The sequence below is a fragment of the Heteronotia binoei genome, chromosome 8 (assembly GCF_032191835.1).
Source record: "Heteronotia binoei isolate CCM8104 ecotype False Entrance Well chromosome 8, APGP_CSIRO_Hbin_v1, whole genome shotgun sequence".
Lineage (NCBI taxonomy): Eukaryota > Metazoa > Chordata > Lepidosauria > Squamata > Gekkonidae > Heteronotia > Heteronotia binoei.
Window position 1 is genome coordinate 130,289,145 of NC_083230.1, and position 22,330 is coordinate 130,311,474.

Here is a 22,330-nt window from a genome sequence, read left to right on the forward strand (position 1 = left end):
CACTGTGTGAGACAGGAGGCTGGACTAGATGGAGCCTCACTGGTCTGACCCAGCCGGGCTCTTCTTATGAAGGCCTCGGCCTCTATGCCCTGTTGTTGGCCCTCCAGAGAGAACTGGTTGGCTTCTCTGTGAGACAGGATGCTGGACTGGATGGACCCTCCCTGGTCTGATCCAGCAGGGCTCTTCTGATGTGCTTATCAGGGGAAGGTCTCTCTGCCCTGCTGTTGGCTGTCCAGAGGAACTGGTTGGCCGCCGTGTGCAATGGGGTGCTGGACTAGATGGGCCACTGGGCTGATCCAGCAGGGCTCTTCTGATGTTCTTATGTTCAGGAAGAAAGTGCTCTGCAAAAAGATGTCCGTGGATTGTTCAGACATACTTGAGGTGTGGAAGCGTTTTCCCCACAAACGCCCCCTCTTTCTCCTTCAGGGTCTCGCTTCTTCATCTGTTCACTCCCTTCCCTGCAGCGTCCACTGTTTCTTCTGCAAAACTCGGCCCCTGCCCCGGCTGTCAGACGCTGCGCCGCCGGGCGTTGATCATGGCGACGATGTGGGTCAAATCCAGACTCTTCATCATCACTTCCATAAACTCCTTATCTTTCTTTGCCCCTTCCACAAACTCCTCCAGGGAAAGCTCACCTGTGAAGATGTAAAATAAATAAATAAATAAATGGGGTGGGGGTGGAGGGAGAGAGAAATGGGTCAAAGGCATAAAAACAGCCCCACTACCTAGCCTCCCCACTCCAGAGCAAGGGGGGCTTCCATTCCAATTGTATTCCAAAAGGGCAGCCCAAGAAGGTCGCCAGATCTGGGGTAGGAAATTTCTGGATATTTGGGGGCATTACTAGGGTTGCAAATCCCCAGTTGGGTGAAAATACACAATAGGCTACACAGAGGAATGAAGTTGCAACCAAATGAAACAAACCACTCTGTGAAAAATGCTATTACAAAATATAATCCATACAAGAAAAAGAGTGCATTTCAGCAACCTCATAATTTTACATACCACATGTGTATATTTATGCACATATATACACCATTGTGCAAATAGTCCAAAACATCATAACTCCATAAAAGAGCTCCAACGGACTGCTAGCAGAGTAAAGCCTGTTTCGGACCGCCAGGTCCTTCCTCCAGGGAGCATCTTGCAAAACTTGCGGTGTATGTGTAGAAAATATTCACAATGTTCAGTTCTTTCACAAATTCATGCATAATCAGAATGCTGCTGTCTCCATCAGTCAGCAAGTTAATTGCGTTTTGGACTATTTGCAGAGTGGTGTGTATATGTGCATAAACATGCACATGCAGTATGTAAAATTATGAGGCTGCTGAAATGCACTCTTGTCCTTGTATGAATTATTTTTTTGTAATAGCATTTCTCACAGAGTGGTTTGTTTCATTTGGTTGCAATCTCCATTTGGGCGCAGGGGATCCCCCAGTTTGGAAGCCCCCTTGCTTTAGGGAAGGGGTTTGAATGTCCATTGGGCATTCCATTATACCCGATGGAGACTGGTCCCCATAGGGTATAATGGAGAATCAATTCATAGGTATTTGGTGCTCTGGGTGGGGCTGTTTTTTGAGGTACAAGAACCATATTTTCAGCATAGCATCCAGTGCCACTCCTCAAAACATCTCCCAACTTTCAAAAAATTGGTCCAGGGATCCAATTCGATGAGCCCCCAAAAGAAAGTGCCCCTATCCTTCAGTATTTCCAAATGGCCTAGGACTTGCCTACCTTAGGGACCGTCTCTCCCCACACGTTCCCCAGAGAGTACTACGATCGGGTTCACTAAACCTGCTGGTAATCCCCGGGCCAAAGGAGGCCCGTCTAAAATCCACCAGGGATCGGGCCTTCTCAATAACGGCACCTTACTGGTGGAACCAGCTGCTGGAGGAGGTGCGGGCCCTGCGGGACCTAGGGCAGTTCCGCAGGACCTGTAAGACAGCCCTCTTCCAGCAGGCCTATAACATCTAACTGACAATGAGAATATCTTCCGGATGGAACAAAAATGCATCTACAGACCGCTGGTTTTATTCTTATTCTGTTTTATTAATTATGGTTTTAACTTATTTGTAAATGTTTTTAAACTGAAGTTATGTAAATTACAATGTTGTAAGCCGCCCTGAGACACTTCGGTGAGAAGGGCGGGATATAAGTATAAATAAATAAATAAATAAATGCAGGGAAGACATTTGAAAGGCATGCAGTCCCTTTAAACGTGATTGCCAAAACTCACTTCAGAGTTCAACTGTGCTTCTCACACCCTTGCTCCTGGCTCCACCCCCAAAGCCCCCAGGTATTTCTTGAGTTAGCCCCGGCAACCCTAGGAATTACTTGTGGAAGGGGGATCTAGGTAGAAATTCCAGGAAGGAAGAAGCATATAAAATAGAGGTGGCCAAACTTGCTTAACGTTAGAGCCCCACAGTTAGGGTTGCCAATCCCCAGGTGGGGGCAGGGGATCCCCCGGTTTGGAGGCCCTCCCCCCGCTTCAGGGTCATCAGAAAGCGGGGGGAGGGGAGGGAAATGTTTGCTGGGAACTCTATTATTCCCTATGGAGACTTATTCCCATAGAAAATAATGGAGAATTGATCCACGGATATCTGGGACTCTGGGGGGGCTGTTATTTGGGGTAGAGGCACCAAATTTTCAGTATAGCATCTAGTGCCTCTCCCCAAAATACCCCTCAAGTTTCAAAAAGATTGGACCAGGGGGTCCAATTCTGTGAGCCCCAAAAGAAGGTGCCCCTATCCATTATTTCCTATGGAAGGAAGGAATTGAAAAGGTGTGCCGTCCCTTTAAATGTGATGGCCAGAACTCCCTTTGGAGTTCAATTATGCTTGTCACAGCCTTGATCTTGGCTCCGCCTCCAATGTCTCCTGGCTCCACCCCCAAAGTCCCCGGATATTTCTTGAATTGGACTTGGCAGCCCTACCCACAGTATAAATGTCAGAAGTTTGAGAGCTGCAAGACATGAACATCAGATGTTTGGGAGGGAGGATTCGTGGCCAGAGAGGAGTGTGGCAGAGAGTCTCTCATAGGCCAGGCTGCTGGGAACCGGACTCAGAAATCCCCCACTTTCGGCGTGCAAAACACGGGCCTCGGCTTTCCCGCTCTTCCTTAGTCCCGTCTTTCGGCCTGAACTCTCCCTCGCCTACCACTTTGGTGAACTTTAACCAGAAGTGAACTGAGAAAAGGGGAAATTTGTTTACTTCAAAACGCGGGTCGCTGACCCAAATACGGTCCGGCGGTTTCCAGCACTGCACTGTTTTTTTGGAAAAGGAAAATAGTTCCAGGAAGGGGAAACGGAGAACGGAGAAGCAGGAGGCCGTGACGGTGTGGAACTCTGAGTACAAGGACTGTTCCAGAGGGATGGAGGACTTGTCTCCGGCAACAGAGGTTCAGAGGTGGTTTGCCGTTGCCTGCCTCCGTATAGCAGGGGTGACCAACGGGAGCTCTCCAGATGTTGTTTGCCTACAACTCCCATCAGCCCCAGCCATTGGCCTTGCTGGCTGGGGCTGATGGGAGTTGTAGGCAAAACACATCTGGAGAGCTACCGTTGGCCACCCCTGCCGTATAGCAACTCTGGGTGTCCCATCCAAATACTAACCAGGGTTGCCTGTGCTTAGCTTCCAAGATCCGATAAGATTGCGCTATCCAGGGCTGGCTACAGATGAGGCCGAGACTTTCTTTGTAGCAGGAACTCCTTTGCCTATTAGGCCACACACCCCTGATGTAGCCAATCCTCCTGGAGCTTACAGGGCTCTTCTTACAGGGCCTGCTGTAAGCTCCAGGAGGATTGGCTACATCAGGGAGGTGCGGCCTGATATGCAAAGGAGCTCCTGCTACAAGAAAAGCCCTGGATGAGGCTAAATTCCCCATAAAAAATCCAGTAATGCGTACAGATTGTACTAAATATATATATGAATATAAATATATGAAGCTGCCTTCTACTGAATCAGACCCTCGGTCTGTCCAAGTCAGTATTGTCTTCTCAGACTGGCAGCAGCTCTCCAGGGTCTCAGGCTGAGGTTTTTCACATCTTTTTGCCTGGACCTTTTTTAGTTGTAGATGCTGAGGATTGAACCTGGGACCTTCTGCTTACCAAGCAGATGCTCTACCACTAAGCTACACAGCCCTTTCCCATGAAGCTGCCTTCTACTGAATCAGACCCCCCTGGGTTCATCCAAGTCAGTCATCTCTTCAGACTGGCAGCAGCTCTCCAGGGTCTCAAGCTGAGGTTTTTCACACATACTTGCCTGGGCCCTTTTGAGTTGGAGATGCCGAGGACTGAACGTGGGATCTTCTGCTTCCCAAGCAGATGCTCTCACACTGAGCCACCATCCTTCCTCAACATATATGAACCTGTGAAGCTGCCGTCTACAGAATCAGACCCTCCTGGGTCCATCAAAGCCAATATTGTCTACTCAGACTGGCAGCGGCTCTCCAGGGTCTCCAGCTGATGTTTTTCATGCCACTTTGCCTGGACCCTTTTTAGTTGGAGATGCCGGGGATTGAACCTGGGACCTTCTGCTTACCAAGCAGATGCTCTACCACTAAGCTACACAGCCCTTTCCCATGAAGCTGCCTTCTACTGAATCAGACCCCCTTGGGTTCATCCAAGTCAGTCGTCTCCTCAGACTGGCAGCGGCTCTCCAGGGTCTCAAGCTGAGGCTTTTCACACCTACTTGCCTGGGCCCTTTTGAGTTGGAGATGCCGAGGACTGAACCTGGGACCTTCTGCTTCCCAAGCAGATGCTCTCACACTGAGCCACCATTCTTCCTCAACATATATGAACCTGTGAAGCTGCCGTCTACAGAATCAGTCCCTCCTGGGTCCATCAAAGCCAGTATTGTCTACTCAGACTGGCAGCGGCTCTCCAGGGTCTCCAGCTGATGTTTTTCATGCCACTTTGCCTGGACCCTTTTTAGTTGGAGACGCCGGGGATTGAACCTGGGACCTTCTGCTTACCAAGCAGATGCTCTGCCACTGAGCCACCATCCCTCCCCTACATTTCACTTTTCTACATTTCACTTTGCCGGCATAGAACTCTGCTTAATATTTTTGTTTTCTTTAATCTTGCCGCAAATCTGACTTGAAAAAAGCAGGAGAACGACACGGATAACACGGAACTGCCACGGGCAGATAACATCATCCGGATTCTCTGTTAGGGTTGAGTGAACATTTCCCGACAGGGCAGCTAGTGCAGAGTTCCCTTTGTGTGCTTAGCCCTCTCACCAACAGATCTTCCCCCTTCTCAGATCTGCTTCAGATAGATACATTTGTAAAAGTTCTCTTCTACTTTCTGCGCGACTTGCGCCATGTTTGCACGCAGCACAAATAACGAAACGGAAAAGCCAGAGATGCTGCTCGGGGCTGCCTGGCCAAATGATTTTACTTTTCGGAGACTCGAATCTGGGACCCTCAAGGGGGCAAGCAGGAGGCTGAGAACCATGGGTGCCATGCGGAAACAAAAGAAGAAGCAGGGGACATATGGAGATCCCAGAGTGGGGAGGGGTCACAGGGTGGAAGAGGCTCCAGGGATAGGGTTGCCAATCCCCAGGTGGGGACAGGGGATTCCCCGGTTTGGAGACCCTCCCCCGCTTCAGGGTCATCAGAAAGCGGGGGGAGGGGAGGGAAATGTCTGCTGGGAACTCTATTATTCCCTATGGAGATTTATTCCCATAGAAAATAATGGAGAATTGATCCACGAGTATCTGGGGCTCTGGGGGCCCTGTTTTTTGAGGTAGAGGCACCAAATTTTCAGTATAGTATCCAGTGGCTCGCCCCAAAATACTCCCTAAGTTTCAAAAAGATTGGACCAGGGGGTCCAATTCTATGAGCCCCCAAAGAAGGTGCCCCTATCCATTATTTCCTATGGAAGGAAGGCATTTAAAACGTGTCCCTTGAAATGCAATAGCCAAAACTCCCTTTGGAGTTCAATTACGCTTGTCACATGATTGCTCCTGGCTCCACCCCAATGTCTCCTGGCTCCACCCCCAAAGTCCCCAGATATTTCTTGAATTGGACTTGGCAGCCCTCTCCAGGGGTCTCACCGTCGCCGTTGAGGTCGATCGCGTCAAAGACACGGTTGGTGAATTCCTGAGCGCTCATCTCATGGTTGCCTCCGTTGATGGCACGGATCGCCTGCAAAGGAAGGGTTTTTAAGAATCACTTATTTATTCAGATTGCTAATCCACCCTTCCCCGCGTGGTGCGGAACAGCCCTGCGGAAACATAAACAAATGGGCCCGAAAGAACGATCGTCTTTTGTAAAAATCCAGGCTCAGCTGGGAGCAGCAAAGGCCCACCAGCCGCCTGCACAAAGAGCAGCTCCGTGGAGAACTGGGGTATTCCCTGTCCCGCACCAACCTTGAAAAGCCATAAGTCCTCTGGGGCAGGACTCCCTTTTTCCGACGGAAAGGTTGAACCCCTGACGGTCAAACATGCCTCTAGGCCAGGGGTGGGGAACCTCCATCCCGAGGGCCGTATGTGGCCCTCGAGGTCACTTGGTGTGGCTCTCGGGGATTGCTGGGCTGAACCGAGCCACGTGGCAGCCTCCCTGGGGCCTGGCTGGCCAGTGAGGATCGTGGGGCCCAGCCGCGCAGTGCAGCAGCCTCCCCAGGGCCAGGCAGGGATCACAGGCCCCAGATATACTGTGCGGCAGCCTCCCTGGGGCCTGGCTGGCCAGCCAGAATTGCTGCAGGGCCTGGAAAAGTTGCTGCCACAGTTCAGTTTGCACTTGATTATCCAAGAAGGTGTGGCCTAATATGCTAATGAGGGTGTGACCTAATATGCTAATATTAGGGGATGTGGTCTAATATGCTACGGAGTTCCTGCTGGGTTTTTCTACAAAAATGCCCTGGGCCTATGCATTTGCCTAGGGCGGCGGGCCGCGTGTGTGTGTGTGGGCCAGATTAGGTTCTCTTCACATGAAAAACAATTATTTGCATTCATTTTACTGGCCTGAATCGTTCTCCCTTGGCGGAGTACTGTTTTTTAAGCTGATAATTTTTTATGGCCCGCGAATGATGTTATAAATATCCATATGGCCCTTGGGAGAAAAAAGGTTCCCCACCCCTGCTCGAAGCACATGCAGACTGCATCGTCACACCACTTGCCGGCAGTGTTCCCTTTAAGCTCAGTTAGTGTGAGCTAGCTCACAGTTTTTTTAGCCTCCAGCTCACACATTTTTGTCTTGTTGTTGTTGCTGTTCAGTCGCACAGTCGAGTCCGACTCTTTGCAACCCCCTGGACAAAGTCCCGCCAGGCCCTCCTGTCTTCCACCATCCTCCGAAGTCTGCTCAAATTTGTTGGTTATATCAGAAATGCTGTCCAGCCATCTCCTCTTTTCCCGTCCCCTTCTTCTTTTGCCTTCTGTCTTTCCCAGCATCCGGGTCTTCTCCAGGGAGTGCTCCCTTCTCATTGGGTGGCCACAGTATTTGAGCTTCAGCTTCAGCATCTGACCTTCCAGGGAACAGTCTGGGTTGATTTCCCTTAGGACTGACTGATTGGATCTTCTTGCAGTCCAAGGGACTCTCAAGAGTCTTCTCCAGGGAGTGCTCCCTTCTCATTTGGTGGCCGAAGTATTTGAGTTTCAGCTTCAGCATCTGACCTTCCAGGGAACAGTCTGGGTTGATTTCCTTTAGGACTGACTGACTGGATCTTCTTGCAGTCCAAGGGACTCTCAAGATTCTTCTCCAGCACCACAGCTCAAAAGCATCTATTCTTCTGTGCTCGGCCTTCCTTATGGTCCAGCTCTCACAGCCATACATTACCACTGGGAATACCATCGCTTTGACTATACGGACTTTTGTTGGCAGGGTGATGTCTCTACTTTTTATTATACTGCCCAGGTTCACCATAGCTGCCCTCCCAAGGAGCAAATGTCTTTTAATTTCATGGCTACAGTCACCATCTGTCTTAGCTCAGGAAAAATGGCCCCGAGCAAACTAATTGATGCAGCGGCTCACCACTTTAATGCCAGGAGCTCACAAAGTAGAATTTTTGCTCACAAGACTCCACAGCTTAGAGGGAACACTGCTTGCCTGGGTGGTTGGGAGGGGGGCTCTGGGTGAGCAGGTGCAGTGTGCCATTCAGACACCTTTCAAACTCCCATCCCACCCATGCAGCCATCCCCCAGAGGGTGGGGGGGGGGTGGGAGAAGAGCCTTCCTTTACCTTAATGATGTTGAGCAGTTCTTGCCGGTCAATGCAGCCATTGCCGTCCTGATCGTAGAGCTTGAAATACCAGCGAAGCTTCTGTTCCATCTTCCCCCGCAAGACCAAGCTGAGGGCGGCCACGTACTCCATGAAGTCGATGTAGCCATCCTGCGGAGGCAAAGGATGTTCAGGGTCCAGCCAAGATATCGAGAACATGAGCCAACAGTGTGATGCAGTAACTAAAAAGGCAAATGCAATTTGGGGCTGTATCAACAGAAGTCTAGTGTCCAGATCACGTGATGTGATGGTATCGCTTTACTCTGCTCTGGTAAGACCTCAAATGGAGACTTGTGTTCAGTTTGGGGCACCACATTTTAAGAATGATATAGACAAGCTGGAACGGGTCCAGAGGAGGGCAACAAAGATGGTGAGGGGTCTGGAGACCAAGTCCTATGAGGAAAGGTTGAAGGAGCTGGGTGTGTTTAGCCTGGAGAAGAGGCAGCTGAGAGGTGATAGGATCACCATCTTCAAGTCCTTGAAGGGCTGTCCTATAGAGGATGGTGTGGAATTGTTTTCTGTGGCCCCAGAAGGTAGGACCTGAACTAATGGGTTGAAATTAAATCAAAAGAGTTACCGGCTCAACATGAGGAAGAACTTCCTGACTGTTAGAGCGGTTCCTCAGTGGAACAGGCTTCCTCCTTGGGAGGTGGTGGGCTCTCCTTCCTTGGAGGTTTTTCAACAGAGGCTAGATGGCCAACTGACAGCAATGAAGATCCTGTGAATTTAGGGGGAGGTGTTTGTGAGTTTCCTGCATGGTGCAGGGGGTTGGACTAGATGACCCTGGAGGTCCCTTCCAACTCTAGGATTCTATGATTCTATGACTGTTAGAGAGGTTCCTCAGTGGAACAGGCTTCCTCCTTGGGAGGTGGTGGGCTCCCCTTCCTTGGAGGTTTTTCAACAGAGGCTAGATGGCCACCTGACAGCAATGAAGATCCTGTGAATTTAGGGGGAGGGGTTTGTGAGTTTCCTGCATTGCGCAGGGGGTTGGACTAGATGACCCTGGAGGTCCCTTCCAACTCTATGCTTCTAAGGGGAGGGCCTTTGGCTAAGCTCACAAACAAGTGGCACTCACTCTGCAGCTCACAGAGAACCATGCGTGCAATTACTCTCAGTAGGGTTGCCAACTCCAGGCTAGAGAATTCCTGGATATTTTGAAGTATGGGGCAGTGGGGAGGGACCGTTGGGGGTGTTAATCATGCTGCAGTATCCACCTTCCAAGGTGGCAATTTTCTCGTCAGCAACAGAGCTCTGCCATCTGGAGATCAGTTGTCATTCCAGGAGAACTCCAGACACATGTAGGGTTCCCAGCTCCAGGCTAAAGGATCCCTAAAGAAGAAGAAGAATTGCAGATTTATACCCTGCCCTTCTCCCTGAATCAGAGACTCAGAGCAGCTTACAGTCTCCTATATCTTCTCGCCCCACCTGTGGGGTAGGTGGGGCTGATAGGGCTCTCACAGCACCTGCCCTTTCAAGGACAAGTCCTGCAATAGCTCTGGCTGACCCAAGGCCATTCCAGCAGGTGCAAGTGGAGGAGGGGGGAATGAAACCCGGTTCTCCCAGATAAGAGAGCTCTGGCTGACCCAAGGCCATTCCAGCAGGTGCAAGTGGAGGAGGGGGGAATGAAACCCGGTTCTCCCAGATAAGAGAGCTCTGGCTGACCCAAGGCCATTGCAGCAGCTGCAAGTGGAGGAGGGAGGAATCAAACCCGGTTCTCCCAGATAAGAGAGCTCTGGCTGACCCAAGGCCATTGCAGCAGGTGCAAGTGGAGGAGGGGGGAATGAAACCTGGTTCTCCCAGATAAGAGAGCTCTGGCTGACCCAAGGCCATTGCAGCAGGTGCAAGTGGAGGAGGGGGGAATCAAACCCGGTTCTCCCAGATAAGAGAGCTATGGCTGACCCAAAGCCATTTCAGCAGGTGCAAGTGGAGGAGGGGGGAATCAAACCCGGTTCTCCCAGATAAGAGAGCTCTGGCTGACCCAAAGCCATTTCAGCAGGTGCAAATGGAGGAGGGGGGAATCAAACCTGGTTCTCCCAGATAAGAGAGCTCTGGCTGACCCAAGGCCATTCCAGCAGCTGCAGGTGGAGAAGTGGGGAATCAAACCCGGTTCTCCCAGATAAGAGAGCTCTGGCTGACCCAAGGCCATTCCAGCAGCTGCAGGTGGAGGAGTGGGGAATCAAACCCGGTTCTCCCAGATAAGAGAGCTCTGGCTGACCCAAGACCATTCCAGCAGGTGCAAGTGGAGGAGTGGGGAATCAAACCCGGTTCTCCCAGATAAGAGAGCTCTGGCTGACCCAAGGCCATTCCAGCAGCTGCAAGTGGAGGACTGGGGAATCAAACCCGGTTCTCCCAGATAAGAGAGCTACGGCTGACCCAAGGCCATTCCAGCAGCTGCAAGTGGAGGACTGGGGAATCAAACCCGGTTCTCCCAGATAAGAGCCAAATTTTCAAAAAACACCTTTGGGTGTTCAGTTAGAAAACATTTGGGCTATGATTGCCTTTGCTTTAAGCATTTGCTAAGAGATGTATTGCAGCTTGAAGAAGCTCTTTGCGAAGAGGTCTATTCCAGCTTGAATATGCTCTCTACCAAGAGGTTTATTGCAGCTTGAAGAAGACTCTGCCAAGAGGTCTTTTATAGCTTGAAAAAGCTTCAGCGAAACACGGGTATCAGTACAGCCTTGTCCCTTTCCTCTTTGAACATTTGGCTGCATCCATTGAGAGACATTCATCATTTGGAATATCACACCAGGATTACATGGAAAAGCTGGACAATTTTACCATATAAAGGAAAAGAACTCTTGGCGTAAATGCTTCCTTTTGTTCAAAGGACTGGGTATTATGGTTGTTTGGATGAAAGCAATGTATGTGGGTTAAATACAATTATTTATATATGAATGTTTTTTCTTGTTATGCCATTCGATATAGAAGCTGGTTCACGCGGGGATTTTTGTTTTTTGTTTTTTGAATCTCCAGGCGGAGCCAGGGGAATTCCCCGGTTTGGAGCCCCCCCCCTTCAGGGTCATCAGAAAGGGAAAGGTCAGCTGGGCACTCCGTTATTCCCTAAGGAGACCAATATCCCATCGGATATAATTGAGAATTGATCCACAAATATCTGCGGTTCTGGGGGGGGGCTGTTTTTGAGGTAGGCGCACCACATTTGTAGCACAGCATCCAGTGCCTCTCCCCAAAATGTCCCCCAAGTTTCAAAAAGATTGGACCAGGGGGTCCAATTCTATGAGCCCCAAAAGAAGGTGCCCCTATCCTTCATTATTTCCTATGGAAGGAAGGCATTTAAAAAGGTGTGCGGTCCCTTTCAATGACGTGCGGTCCCTTTGGAGTTCAATGATGCATGTCACACACTTGCTCCACCCCCAAAGTCTCCTGGCTCTACCCCCAAAGTCCCCAGATATTTCTTTTTTTCCCTTTAATTAATCAGATTTTTATTAACAGGATTTCAGTTTACAGTAAAGAACGCTGTAATCTGTCACCTCAAATAATGCAGCCTTAGTGAGGAGATAATAAACAAATTTTTAAAAAAAACCAGCAAGAAAAAGAAAGAGTCATCCATAAAACAGAGAACCAAGGAGCAGTCGTACAATTATACTGAGGAGCATCCAGTGAAAATACATTCTGTCGACTGATTCTACTGCAGGAATGCACAAACAACTGTCCCGATATTCTATTAAGGAATCCAGTTCATCAAACTCAACAAATTAGAACTCACAGTTTTTGTATTCAGACCAGAGGAGAGAGAGTGAACCCAGAACATATTAGAAATAGAACACATCATGATAAAAAAAAAATGGTTTTTGGGGGGAGAATATCATGTTTGGTGAGATGTTCCACTATTTGGAACCAGAACGCAGTAAATTTTTCTTGAGTACGTTCTGTCAGAGCATCAGCACTATAACCCAGACATTTCTTGAATCGGACCTGGCAAACCCTGCCATGCAGTGAGTCTCACTACTGGAAGCGAGAGTCCCTCTGCTGTTGGCCTTGCCACATTAATCTTCTTTTCTCTGGGTTAAACGTAGCCAGTTCCTTCAGCTTCAGCGGGATTGGCACCACCCAGAGTGACTGCCCGCCTTCCTCGGCGGCTGGCCCAAAGGGAGAGCAGCTGACCCCAGAACTCTGTCTTGACCTGTGAGCAAGCTCAGAGCGCTTTAAGCTGGGGTGAGGAGCTGGCCTTCCGGCCCTCCGAAGCTAATCCCCCCAAGGTGGGGCGTTTATATAATGTGGGTCTTACCGCCATGTTGGTCTCCTCACGTGCGGGAGAGGAGTGGATTGCGGGCCAAAGTGCATAACAAGTCAGTCTTGCCAGCCTCCAGGTGAGGCCTGGAGATCTCCTGGAATTAGCTCCAGCCAACAAAAATGGGAGGAATTGGCTCATTTGGAGGGTGGACTTCATGGTGCTGCGGCCCTGTGGCGCAGAGTGGTAAAGCAGCAGTACTGCAGTACTGTGGTCTGAACTCTCTGCTTCCGACCTGAGTTTGATTCTGGCGGAAGCTGGATTCAGGTAGCCGGCTCGAGGTTGACTCAGCCTTCCATCCTTCCGAGGTCAGTAAAATGAGTCCCCAGCTTGCTGGGGGGAAACTATAGATGACCAGGGAAGGCAATGGCAAACCACCCCGTAAAAAGTCTGCCGTGAAAACATTGTGAAAGCAACGTTACCCCAGAGTCGGAAATAACTGGTGCTTGCACAGGGGACCTTTCCTTTTCCTTTCCTTAATGGTGCTAAACCCCACGGAGGCCTTTTCCAGGCTTCACCCCCCGCCCAGTCTCCAGGAATCTCCCAGCCTAGAGTTGGCAACCCTATAGAGTGATCAAGGACTGCTAGATTTTTTTGGAAAAAGAGTTTGGAAAGCTGCTTCTATAGTTCAGAATCAGGCACCAAACTAGGGTTGCCAATCCCCAGGTGGGGACAGGGGATCCCCCGATTTGGAGACCCTCCCCCTGCTTCAGGGTCATCAGAAAGAGGGGGGAGGGGAGGGAAATGTCTGCTGGGAACTCTATTATTCCCTATAGAGATTTATTCCCATAGAAACTCATGGAGAATTGATCCACGGGTATATGGGGCTCTGGGGGGGCTGTTTTTTGGGGTAGAGGCACCAAATTTTCAGTATAGCATCTAGTGCCTCTCCCAATTCTGTGAGCCCCAAAAGAAGGTGTTCCTATCCTTCATTATTTCCTATGGAAGGAAGGGATTGGTGTGGTGTCCCTTTAAATGTGATGGCCAGAACTCCTTTTGGAGTGCAATGATGCTTGTCACAGCCTTGATCTTGGCTCCACCCCTAATGTCTCCTGGCTCCACCCCCAAAGTCCCCAGATATTTCTTGAATTGGGCTTGGCACTGCAACATCTCTGGCCTCCTGTAGACTGTTCCAATTCTGCTGGAGGGTCTTTCGGAAGCTAACGCGAATGCTGCAATGAATCATATGTTCAAAGCCATATCAAAGGCTAAGGGCTTCAAAACTAACTTTGCAGGAGGGGAACCACACCCTTTCCCTGTAGCCTAGGGTTGCCAACTACAGGTCGGGAAATTCCTGGAGCTTGGAGGGCTGGGCAGAGGGGAGGGTGGAGGTGAAGGGAGGGGAGAGAACTCATTGAGGAGTTCCAAAGGAGCCGTTTCCCCCAGGTAGATCCAGGTGAATCTCCATGTTAGTCTGAAGCACGAAAGCTTATACCCAGAATTAAACCTGTTGGTCTTAAAGGTGCAGTGCCAGATTAAACCCTGTGGAGGCCCCTACACCAGGGGTGGCCAACGGTAGCTCTCCAGATTTTTTTGCCTACAACTCCCATCAGCTCCAGTCATCAGCCATGCTGGCTGGGGCTGATGGGAGTTGTCGGTAAAAAACATCTGGAGAGCTACTGTTGGCCACCCCTGCCCCAGGCAGTCAAAATCTCGGGAACTCCTTGCAAAGTATCTCAGAGTCAGAGCCCTCATCCCACGGGCCCCCCTGCAGCCTGCAGGCCCCTTCTCCAAAGCCCCCTTTGACAAAGCTGCGGAGGAGAGGCAAAGAGAGACAAACTTGGCAATGACGCCAGCAGCAGCTGCACCAGGCAAGTCGGGCAAAGAGCAGCTCAGTTGCTGGCTGTGTGTGCAGACTGGGAGGGCTGCAAGCAGGGAAGAAATGGGAAGGGGGGAACTGGCCGGGGGCCCCATAAAGGCATGGGGGTAGGATTGCCAAGTCCAATTTAAGAAATATCTGGGGACTTTGGGGGTGGAGCCAGGAGAGACACTGGGGGTGGAGCCAAGATCAAGGCTATGACAAGCATCATGGAACTCCAAAGGGAGTTCTGGCCATCACATTTAAAGGGACGGCACACCTTTTCAATGCCTTCCTTCTGTAGGAAATAATGAAGGATAGGGGCACCTTCTTTTGGGGCTCATAGAATTGGACCCCCTGGTCCAATCGTTTTGAAACTTGGGGGATATTTTGGGGAGAGGTACTAGATGCTGTAGTGAAAATTTGGTGCCTCTACCTCAAAAAACAACCCCCCCCCGGAGTCCCAGATACCCGCGGATCAATTCTCCATTATTTTCTATGGGAATAAATCTCCATAGGGTATAACAGAGTTCCCAGCAGACATTTCCCTCCCCTCCCCCCGCTTTCTGATGACCCTGAAGCGGGGGAGCACCTCCAAACCGGGGGATCCCCTGCCCCCACCTGGGGATTGGCAACCCTACATGGGGGCCCATAGGCCAATGCCTACTTGACCTAATTGTTCATCCAGCCCTGTAAAGATGCCAGTGGGCTTCCACTTTGCTCTATTTTCCCCAGGTGGGAACTGATCTCTCTGGAGATTAGTCATAATTTCAGGATAAGAGAAGCCATGTTGGATCAGGTCAGTGGCCCATCCAGTCCAACACTCTGTGTCACATAAGAGAAGCCATGTTGGATCAGGTCAGTGGCCCATCCAGTCCAACACTCTGTGTCACACAGTGCCCAAAAAAACACCAGGTGCCATCAGGAGGTCCACTAGTGGGGCTAGAAGCCCTCCCACTGTGCTTCCCCCCCCCCAGCACCAGGAATACAGAGCATCACTGCCCCGGACAGAGAGTTCCAACAATACGTTGTGGCTTAGAACCACTGATGGACCTCTGCTCCAGATGTTTATCCAATCCCCTCTTGAAGCTGGCTATGCTTGTAGCCGCCACCACCTCCTGTGGCAGTGAATTCCACGTGTGAATCACCCTTTGGGTGAAGAAAGACTTCCTTTTATCAGTTTTAACTCGACTGCTCAGCAATTCATTGAATGTCCATGAGTTCTTGTATTGTGAAAAAGGGAGAAAAGGACTTCTTTCTCTACTTTCTCCATCCCATGCAGAATCTTGTAAACCTCTCTCATGTCACCCCGCAGTCGACGTTTCCCCAAGCTAAAGAGCCCCAAGCGCTTTAACCTTTCTTCACAGGGAAAGAGTTCCAACCCTTGAATCCTTCTAGTTGCCCTTTTCTGCACTTTTTCTAGTGCTGTAATATATTTTTTTTTAGGTGCGGTGACCAGAATTGTACACAGTACTATCGCCAGACACTACCTGGAGGTTAGCCTGTTGTACCAAACCCTGAAAGAATGTATAAGTTGAAACGTTGGCACATTTTCCTCTTTGGGAAGTGAACGTGGTTACATTATTCAGGATCACACCAGCCAGAGAGTATGATGGGGAAAGTCCATGTGGGGCCTGTATAAAATAGCGCCTTATGCTTGCCTCGTGATTCCTCAGGCTTCATCGTCCGCAACAGGCATGGATTTTCAAAATGGAGTCTGTCTACCTCTTAAAGACAGAAATCCACAGGGATGAGATGCCAGTTTGTTTCGGATTCAGGATCGTTGGGCAATAACGTGACCATCATCTCAGAGTTTGGGCTGAAAACGTTTTCTTTTTCATCTAGCTGTTATACCAGCTGAGGTAGGGTTGCCAAGTCCAATTCAAGAAATATCTGGGGACTTTGGGGGTGGAGCCAGCAGGCTTTGGGGGTGGAGCCAGGAGACATTAGGGGCGAAGCCAGGAGCAAGGCTGTGACAAGCATAATTGTACTCCAAAGGGAGTTCTGGCCATCACATTTAAAGGGACGGCACACCTTTTCAATGCCTTCTTTCCATAGGAAATAATGTAGGATGGGGCACCTTCTTTTGGGGCTCATAGAATTGGACCCCCTGGTCCAATCTTTTTGAAACTTGGGGGGGCGTTTTGGGGAGTGGCACTAGATGCTTTACTGAAAATTTGGTGCTTCTATCCCCAAAAAACAGCCCCCCCCCCAGAGCCCCAGATACCAGCGGATCAATTCTCCATGATTTTCTATGGGAATTTTTCTATTTCTATGGCTCACAATCTCCTATATCTTCTTCCCCCCACAACAGACACTCTGTGAGGTGGGTGGGGCTGAGAGAGCTCTCCCAGCAGCTGCCCGTTCAAGGACAACCTCTGCCAGAGCTATGGTTGACCGACAGCCATTCCAGCAGGAACAGATGAAGGAGTGGGGAATCAAACCCGATTCTCCCAGATAAGAGTCCGCATACCTTACCACTACACCAAACTGGGGAAGAACTTGCAGCCCGGAAAGCAGTCCACATGATCTGGAATGCAGAGCGCCACAACTGAGGTTTGCCACCTCTGGGTTGGGAAATTCCTGGAGATTTGGGAGGTGCAGCCTGGGAGGGCGGGGTTTGAGGAAAGGAGGAACTTCCATGGGGCACATTGCCACAGAGTCTCCCCTCCCAAGCAGCCATTTTCTCCACGGGAACTATGTAATCTCTGTCACCTGGAGATCAGTCGTAATCCCTGGATACCTCCAGCCACTAACTGGAGGTTGGCAACCCTGCTACAAATGCATGGACCACAGAGGAGGGTATTGCAGGGAAGAACAAATCCACCCAGAAGCCCACCCACCCTCTATGTTCCAAGACTCCCCAAACTGGCAAACTGGGCCCATTCCAGGATTCATGTCTAAAATGGGACATAAGAGCCCTGTGGGGCTTGTTACCCTTCCCTGGGGCCTGTAAGGCAGAGATGCTTTGCCCAGCATATGGTTGAGGACAGCAAGGATTTGGCCAATCAGCTGCCCCCCTCCCCACATCCGCCATCAGAGGTTAGACTGCAGTATGATGCCATGTCGGTTTTATTCTTCTGTATATATCACGGGTGGCCAAACTGTGGCTGTTTCATTCATATTGCATAGCTTTTCAAGCCCCACCATCCTGTTGACTGGCTTGGAGAATGCATTTAAAGTTGCTTTCTTTCCACCTCTCCCTTCCTCCTCACCATCTTCCTTACTTCTCTCCCTCCCTCCCTCCCTCCCTCCCACCCTCCTTCCCTCCCTCCCTCCCACCCTCCTTCCTTCCTTCCTTCCTTCCTTCCTTCCTTCCTTCCTTCCTTCCTTCCTTCCTTCCTTCCTTCCTTCCTTCCTTCCTTCCTTCTCTCCCTCCCTTCCTTCTTAGAGAGCCAGTTTGGTGTCGTGTTAAGTGCGCGGACTCTTATCTGGGACAACCGGGTTTGATTCCCCACTCCTCCACTTGCACCTGCTGGAATGGCCTGGGGTCAGCCGTAGCTATCGCAGGAGTTGTCCTTGAAAGGGCAGCCCCACTCACCTCACAGGGTGTCTGTTGTGGGTGGGGCGGGGGAGGTACAAAGAGATTGTGACTGAGATTTGGAGACTCTGAGATTTGGAGTGGAGTGAAGGATATAAATCCAATATCATCATCTTCTTCTTCCCTCCTCCCTCCCCATCTACTCCCTCCCTCCTCCCCATCCTTCCTTCCTTCCTCCCTCCCTCCATCTGATGTTCATGTCTTGAAGCTCTCAAACATCCGCCTCCTCTCCAGGCTAAACATGCCCAGCTCCTTCAACCTTTCCTCATAGGACTTGGTCTCCAGACCCCTCACCATCTTCGTCGCCCTCCTCTGGACCCGTTCCAACTTGTCTCTATCCTTCTTAAAATGTGGTGCCCAGTACTGAACACAAGACTCCAGGTGAGGTCTTACCAGAGGAGAGTAAAGCGATACCATCACTTCATGTGATCTGGACATTATACTTCTGTTGATATCTATACTTCTATACACTATACTTCTGTTGAATCTGCAACACCTTTTACAAATGAAACAACAAAAGAAAAAGAAGAGATTGGATTCGTACCCTGCCCTCCACTTGGAGTCTCAGAGTGGCTTACAATTTCCTTTCGCTTCCCCTTTCCACAACAGACACCCTGTGAGGCAGGTGGGGCTGAGAGAGCTCTGAGAAAATGGAGACTAGCCCAAGGTCACTCAGTTGGCTGCATGCGGAGGACTGAAGAAGAAGCCTTATAACCTCCAACTCTTAATTTAATAGTATCCCTTAAGATCCACCTTCTCCTGTATGGGTACATTCACACTACGCTAAATAATGCGTTTTGCAACTGGATTTTTACTGTGCAAGAATAGCAGAAATCCAGTTGCAAAACACATTGTTTAGTGTAGTGTGATCCCACCCTTTGAAATTATCCATGAGGGTTGCCATCCTCCAGGTGCAGCCTGGAGATCTCTGGGAATTCAAGAGATCTGTTCCCCTGGAGAAAATGGCTGCTTTAGAAGCATTATTTAAAAAAAGGTAATCCCCTGTCGACGTTACAGTTGTCTTTGACTTTGGGGTGATGTTGCTTTCACAACATTTTCATGGCAGACTTTTTACGGGGTGGTTTGCCTTCCCAAGTCATCTATGCTTTCCCCCCAGCAAGATAGAGACTCATTTTACCGGCCTCGGAAGGATGGAAGGCTTGGAAGTCAAGCCTTGAGCCGGCTACCTGAAACCAGCTTCCGCTGGGATCAAACTCAGGTCGTGTGCAGAGGGCTCCGACTGCAATACTGCAGCTTTACCACTCTGCGCCACGGGGCTCTTATATAGCATTATACCCTACTGGAAAAGAAAAAGATAATAATAATAAGATGATGATATTGGATTTATATCCCGAATCTCAGAGTCTTAGAGCGGCTCACAATCTCCTATACGGACACCCTGTGAGGTGGGTGAGGCTGAGAGAGCTCTCACAGCAGCTGCTCTTTCAAGGACAACTCTTGCGAGAGCTATGGCTCACCCAAGGCCATTCCAGCAGGTGTGAGTGAGGAGTGGGGAATCAAACCTGTTTGTCCCAGATAAGAGTTGGTTTTATACCCCACACACTACTCAAAGAAGTCTCAGTGCGACTTACAGTCTCCTTCCCTTCCTCTTTCCACAAGTGACAACCTGTGAGGCAGATGGGGCTGAGAGAGCTCTGAGAGAACCTGGACCGATCCAAAGCCCCCCAGCTGGGAAGAACTGCCTTAAGCCCATTACGGGGAATGAATTTTTGTTTTGTTTGCTTTTTCCTACTATTCTTCAGTTCACATATATATAGGGTGCAATCCATCAAAAAGTTCTTCTGACAAAACCTCTCTGAAATGGAGCCTGAAGCCATTTGGCCCCCTGAGACTTTAAAGTGTAATTTGCTGAAGCAGAGAACAGCTGCTGGACTCTTGCACAGCTCATCTTCTTTTTCAATGGAGCTCCCATAGGCATATGTATATTCTTTTAGGACTTTCTGGTGTAGTGGTTGTGGACTCTTATCTGGGAGAACCAGGTTTGATTCCCCCACTCCTCCACTTGCAGCTGCTGGGGTGGCCTTGGGTCAGCCATCACTCTTGCAGAGCTGTCCTTGAAAGGGGAGCTTCTGTCAGAGCTCTCTCAGCCCCACCCACCTCACAGGATGCTTATTGCGGGGGAGGAAGGTAAAGGAGATTGTGAGCCGCTCTGAGATTCAGAGTGGAGGGAGGGGGAAAAATTCAATATCTTCTTCTTCTTCTGGAGAGCCATTTTGGTGTAATGGTTAAGTGTGCGGACTCTCATCTGGGAGAACCGGGTTTGATTCCCCATTCCTCCACTTGCAGCTGCCGGAATGCCCTTGGGTCAGCCATAGCTCTGGCAGAGGTTGTCCTTGAAAGGGCAGCTGCTGTGAGAGCCCTCTCAGCCCCACCCACCTCACAGGGTGTCTGTTGTGGGGGGAGGAAGGTAAAGGAGATTGTGAGTCGCTCTGAGACTCTTCGGAGTGGAGGGCAGGATATAAATCCAATATCTTCTTCACCTTCTTCTTCTTCTTTTGGATCCATATTTCTGAACATGTTAAAACTGCTCCGATTGTGGTGGGGAGTCGATATCATTCTAGCTAGCCAATGAGCATCCTCTATAGTCAGCTTTCCTCCATTCCAGCAGAACCATCCTTGAAGCCTACAGAATTCCAAATCTCACCTCAAGGCAGAAAATTAGCGTACATTCTGGAGAACCATTAGAAGCACCAACATGCTACCTTTGCATCTCTTAGACTATCACACACCTCTCCGCATTTTCTTTGGTGACTCACCCCTGAGCAGACACGTTTTTAACTGATTTCAGCTGAACGGATGAAGCTGCCTCACACCGAATCACATCCTGGGTCCTTCAAAGTTGGTATTGTCTACTGTGACCGGCAGGGGCTCTCCAGGGTCTCAGGCTGAGATCTTTCCTATCACCTCCTGCCTGGACCTTTTAACGGGAGATGCCAGGGATTGAACCTGGGACCTTCTGCATGCCAAGCAGATGCCCTACCACTGAGCTATGGCCACCTCCTTAACCATGAGAGGAGGTGGCTGAGAGGTGATGTGATCACCTTCTTCAAGCACTTGAAGGGCTGTCACACAGAGTATGGTGCGGAATTGTTTTCTGTGGGCCCAGAAGGTAGGATCAGAACCAGTGGGTTGAAATTAAATCAAAAGAGCGGTTCCTCAGTGGAACAGGCTTCCTCCTTGGGAGGTGGTGGGCTCTCATTCCTTGGAGGTTTTTAAACTGAGGCTAGATGGCCATCAGCAATGAGAATCCTGTGAATTTAGGGGGAGGTCTTTGTGAGTTTCCTGCATTGTGCAGGGGATTGGACTAGATGACCCTGCAGGTCCCTTCCAATGCTATGATTCTAGGATTCTAATCAGAGCAGTTCCTCAGTGGAACAGTAGGTGGTGGGCTCTCCTTCCTTGGAGGTTTTTAAGCAGAGGCTAGATGGCCATCTGACAGCAATGAGGATTCTGTGAATTTAGGGGGAGGGGTTTGTGAGTTCCCTGCATTGTGCAGGGAGTTGGACTAGATGACCCTGTAGGTCCCTTCCAATGCTATGATTCTAGGATTCTAATCAGAGCAATTCTTCAGTGAAAGAGGAGGTGGTGGGCACTCCTTCCTTGGAGGTTTTTGAACAGAGGCTAAATGGCCATCTGACAGCAATGAGGATCCTGTGACTTCAGGGGGAGGTGTTTGTGAGTTTCCTGCATTGTGCAGGGGGTTGGACTAGATGACCCTGGAGGTCCCTTCCAACTCTATGATTCTATGAAGCTACCTTCTACTGAATCAGACCAGTGGTTTATAGCATTGTCTATTCAGACCAGCAGCAGCTTTCGTGGGTCTCACGTGCGGTCTTTCACCCCACCTATTGCCTGGTCCTTTTCAATTGGAGATGCCGGGGATTGAACCTGGGGCCTTCAGCATGCCAAACAGATGCTCTACCCCTGAGCCAAAGCCCTCCCCGGGAAGAGCCCGGCCATACCTTGTTCATATCGAAGGTGCGAAACATCTGCTCGATGTACTTGTTCGCCTCTCGGTCCAGACCCCGGAGCCCAAAGAACTGCTTGAATTCATGTTCCGTCAGCTGCCCGGAGGGACACTCCGTCATGAACTTCTTGTACCAGTGGTGGATCTCCACCGTCTGCAGGTCGTCCAGGGTGCTGTTGTTGTTGCCCCCCATGCTGCACGGTGGCGGGAGCCCTGGGCGCTCACGGTCTCCCGCGGGTGGGTCTTACAGGACCGGGTTCCAGCTTCCTTCTGCTCTCCCCAAGCAGGCCTTCGCATCCTGGAGGGGAGGAGGGGAAGAGGAGCAGGTCTGGGCCAAGCCAATTACGGCCCCCTAATCTGATCAGGGACCGATTTAGAAGCCTTAAAGCCTCCAAGATATAATAAGCAGCCTTTCGGGGAAGAAGGGGAAAGGGTAATCCAGGAAAAGGTGGCTATTTTGGGAGCCAGCTCAGAAGGGACAGGAGGATTAATCGGACCCCGGCCCGTGACCCGGCCTCCTTCACGGGGGAGTTGTCTGTCTTG

General features: G+C 50.2%; 1 protein-coding gene across 1 annotated transcript; it reads right to left on the reverse strand.

The window, feature by feature from the left end:
* Positions 1 to 452: 452 nt before the first annotated feature.
* Positions 453 to 22,066, reverse strand: LOC132575953 (guanylyl cyclase-activating protein 1-like). Its single transcript, XM_060244642.1, has 4 exons — positions 21,783 to 22,066; positions 8,173 to 8,322; positions 6,051 to 6,141; positions 453 to 635 (listed from the first exon to the last, which is right to left on the reverse strand). The coding sequence occupies exons 1-4, from the start codon at positions 21,978 to 21,980 to the stop codon at positions 508 to 510; spliced, it is 567 nt and encodes a 188-aa protein (XP_060100625.1). The 5' UTR covers positions 21,981 to 22,066; the 3' UTR covers positions 453 to 507.
* Between the last annotated feature and the right edge of the window lie 264 nt (positions 22,067 to 22,330).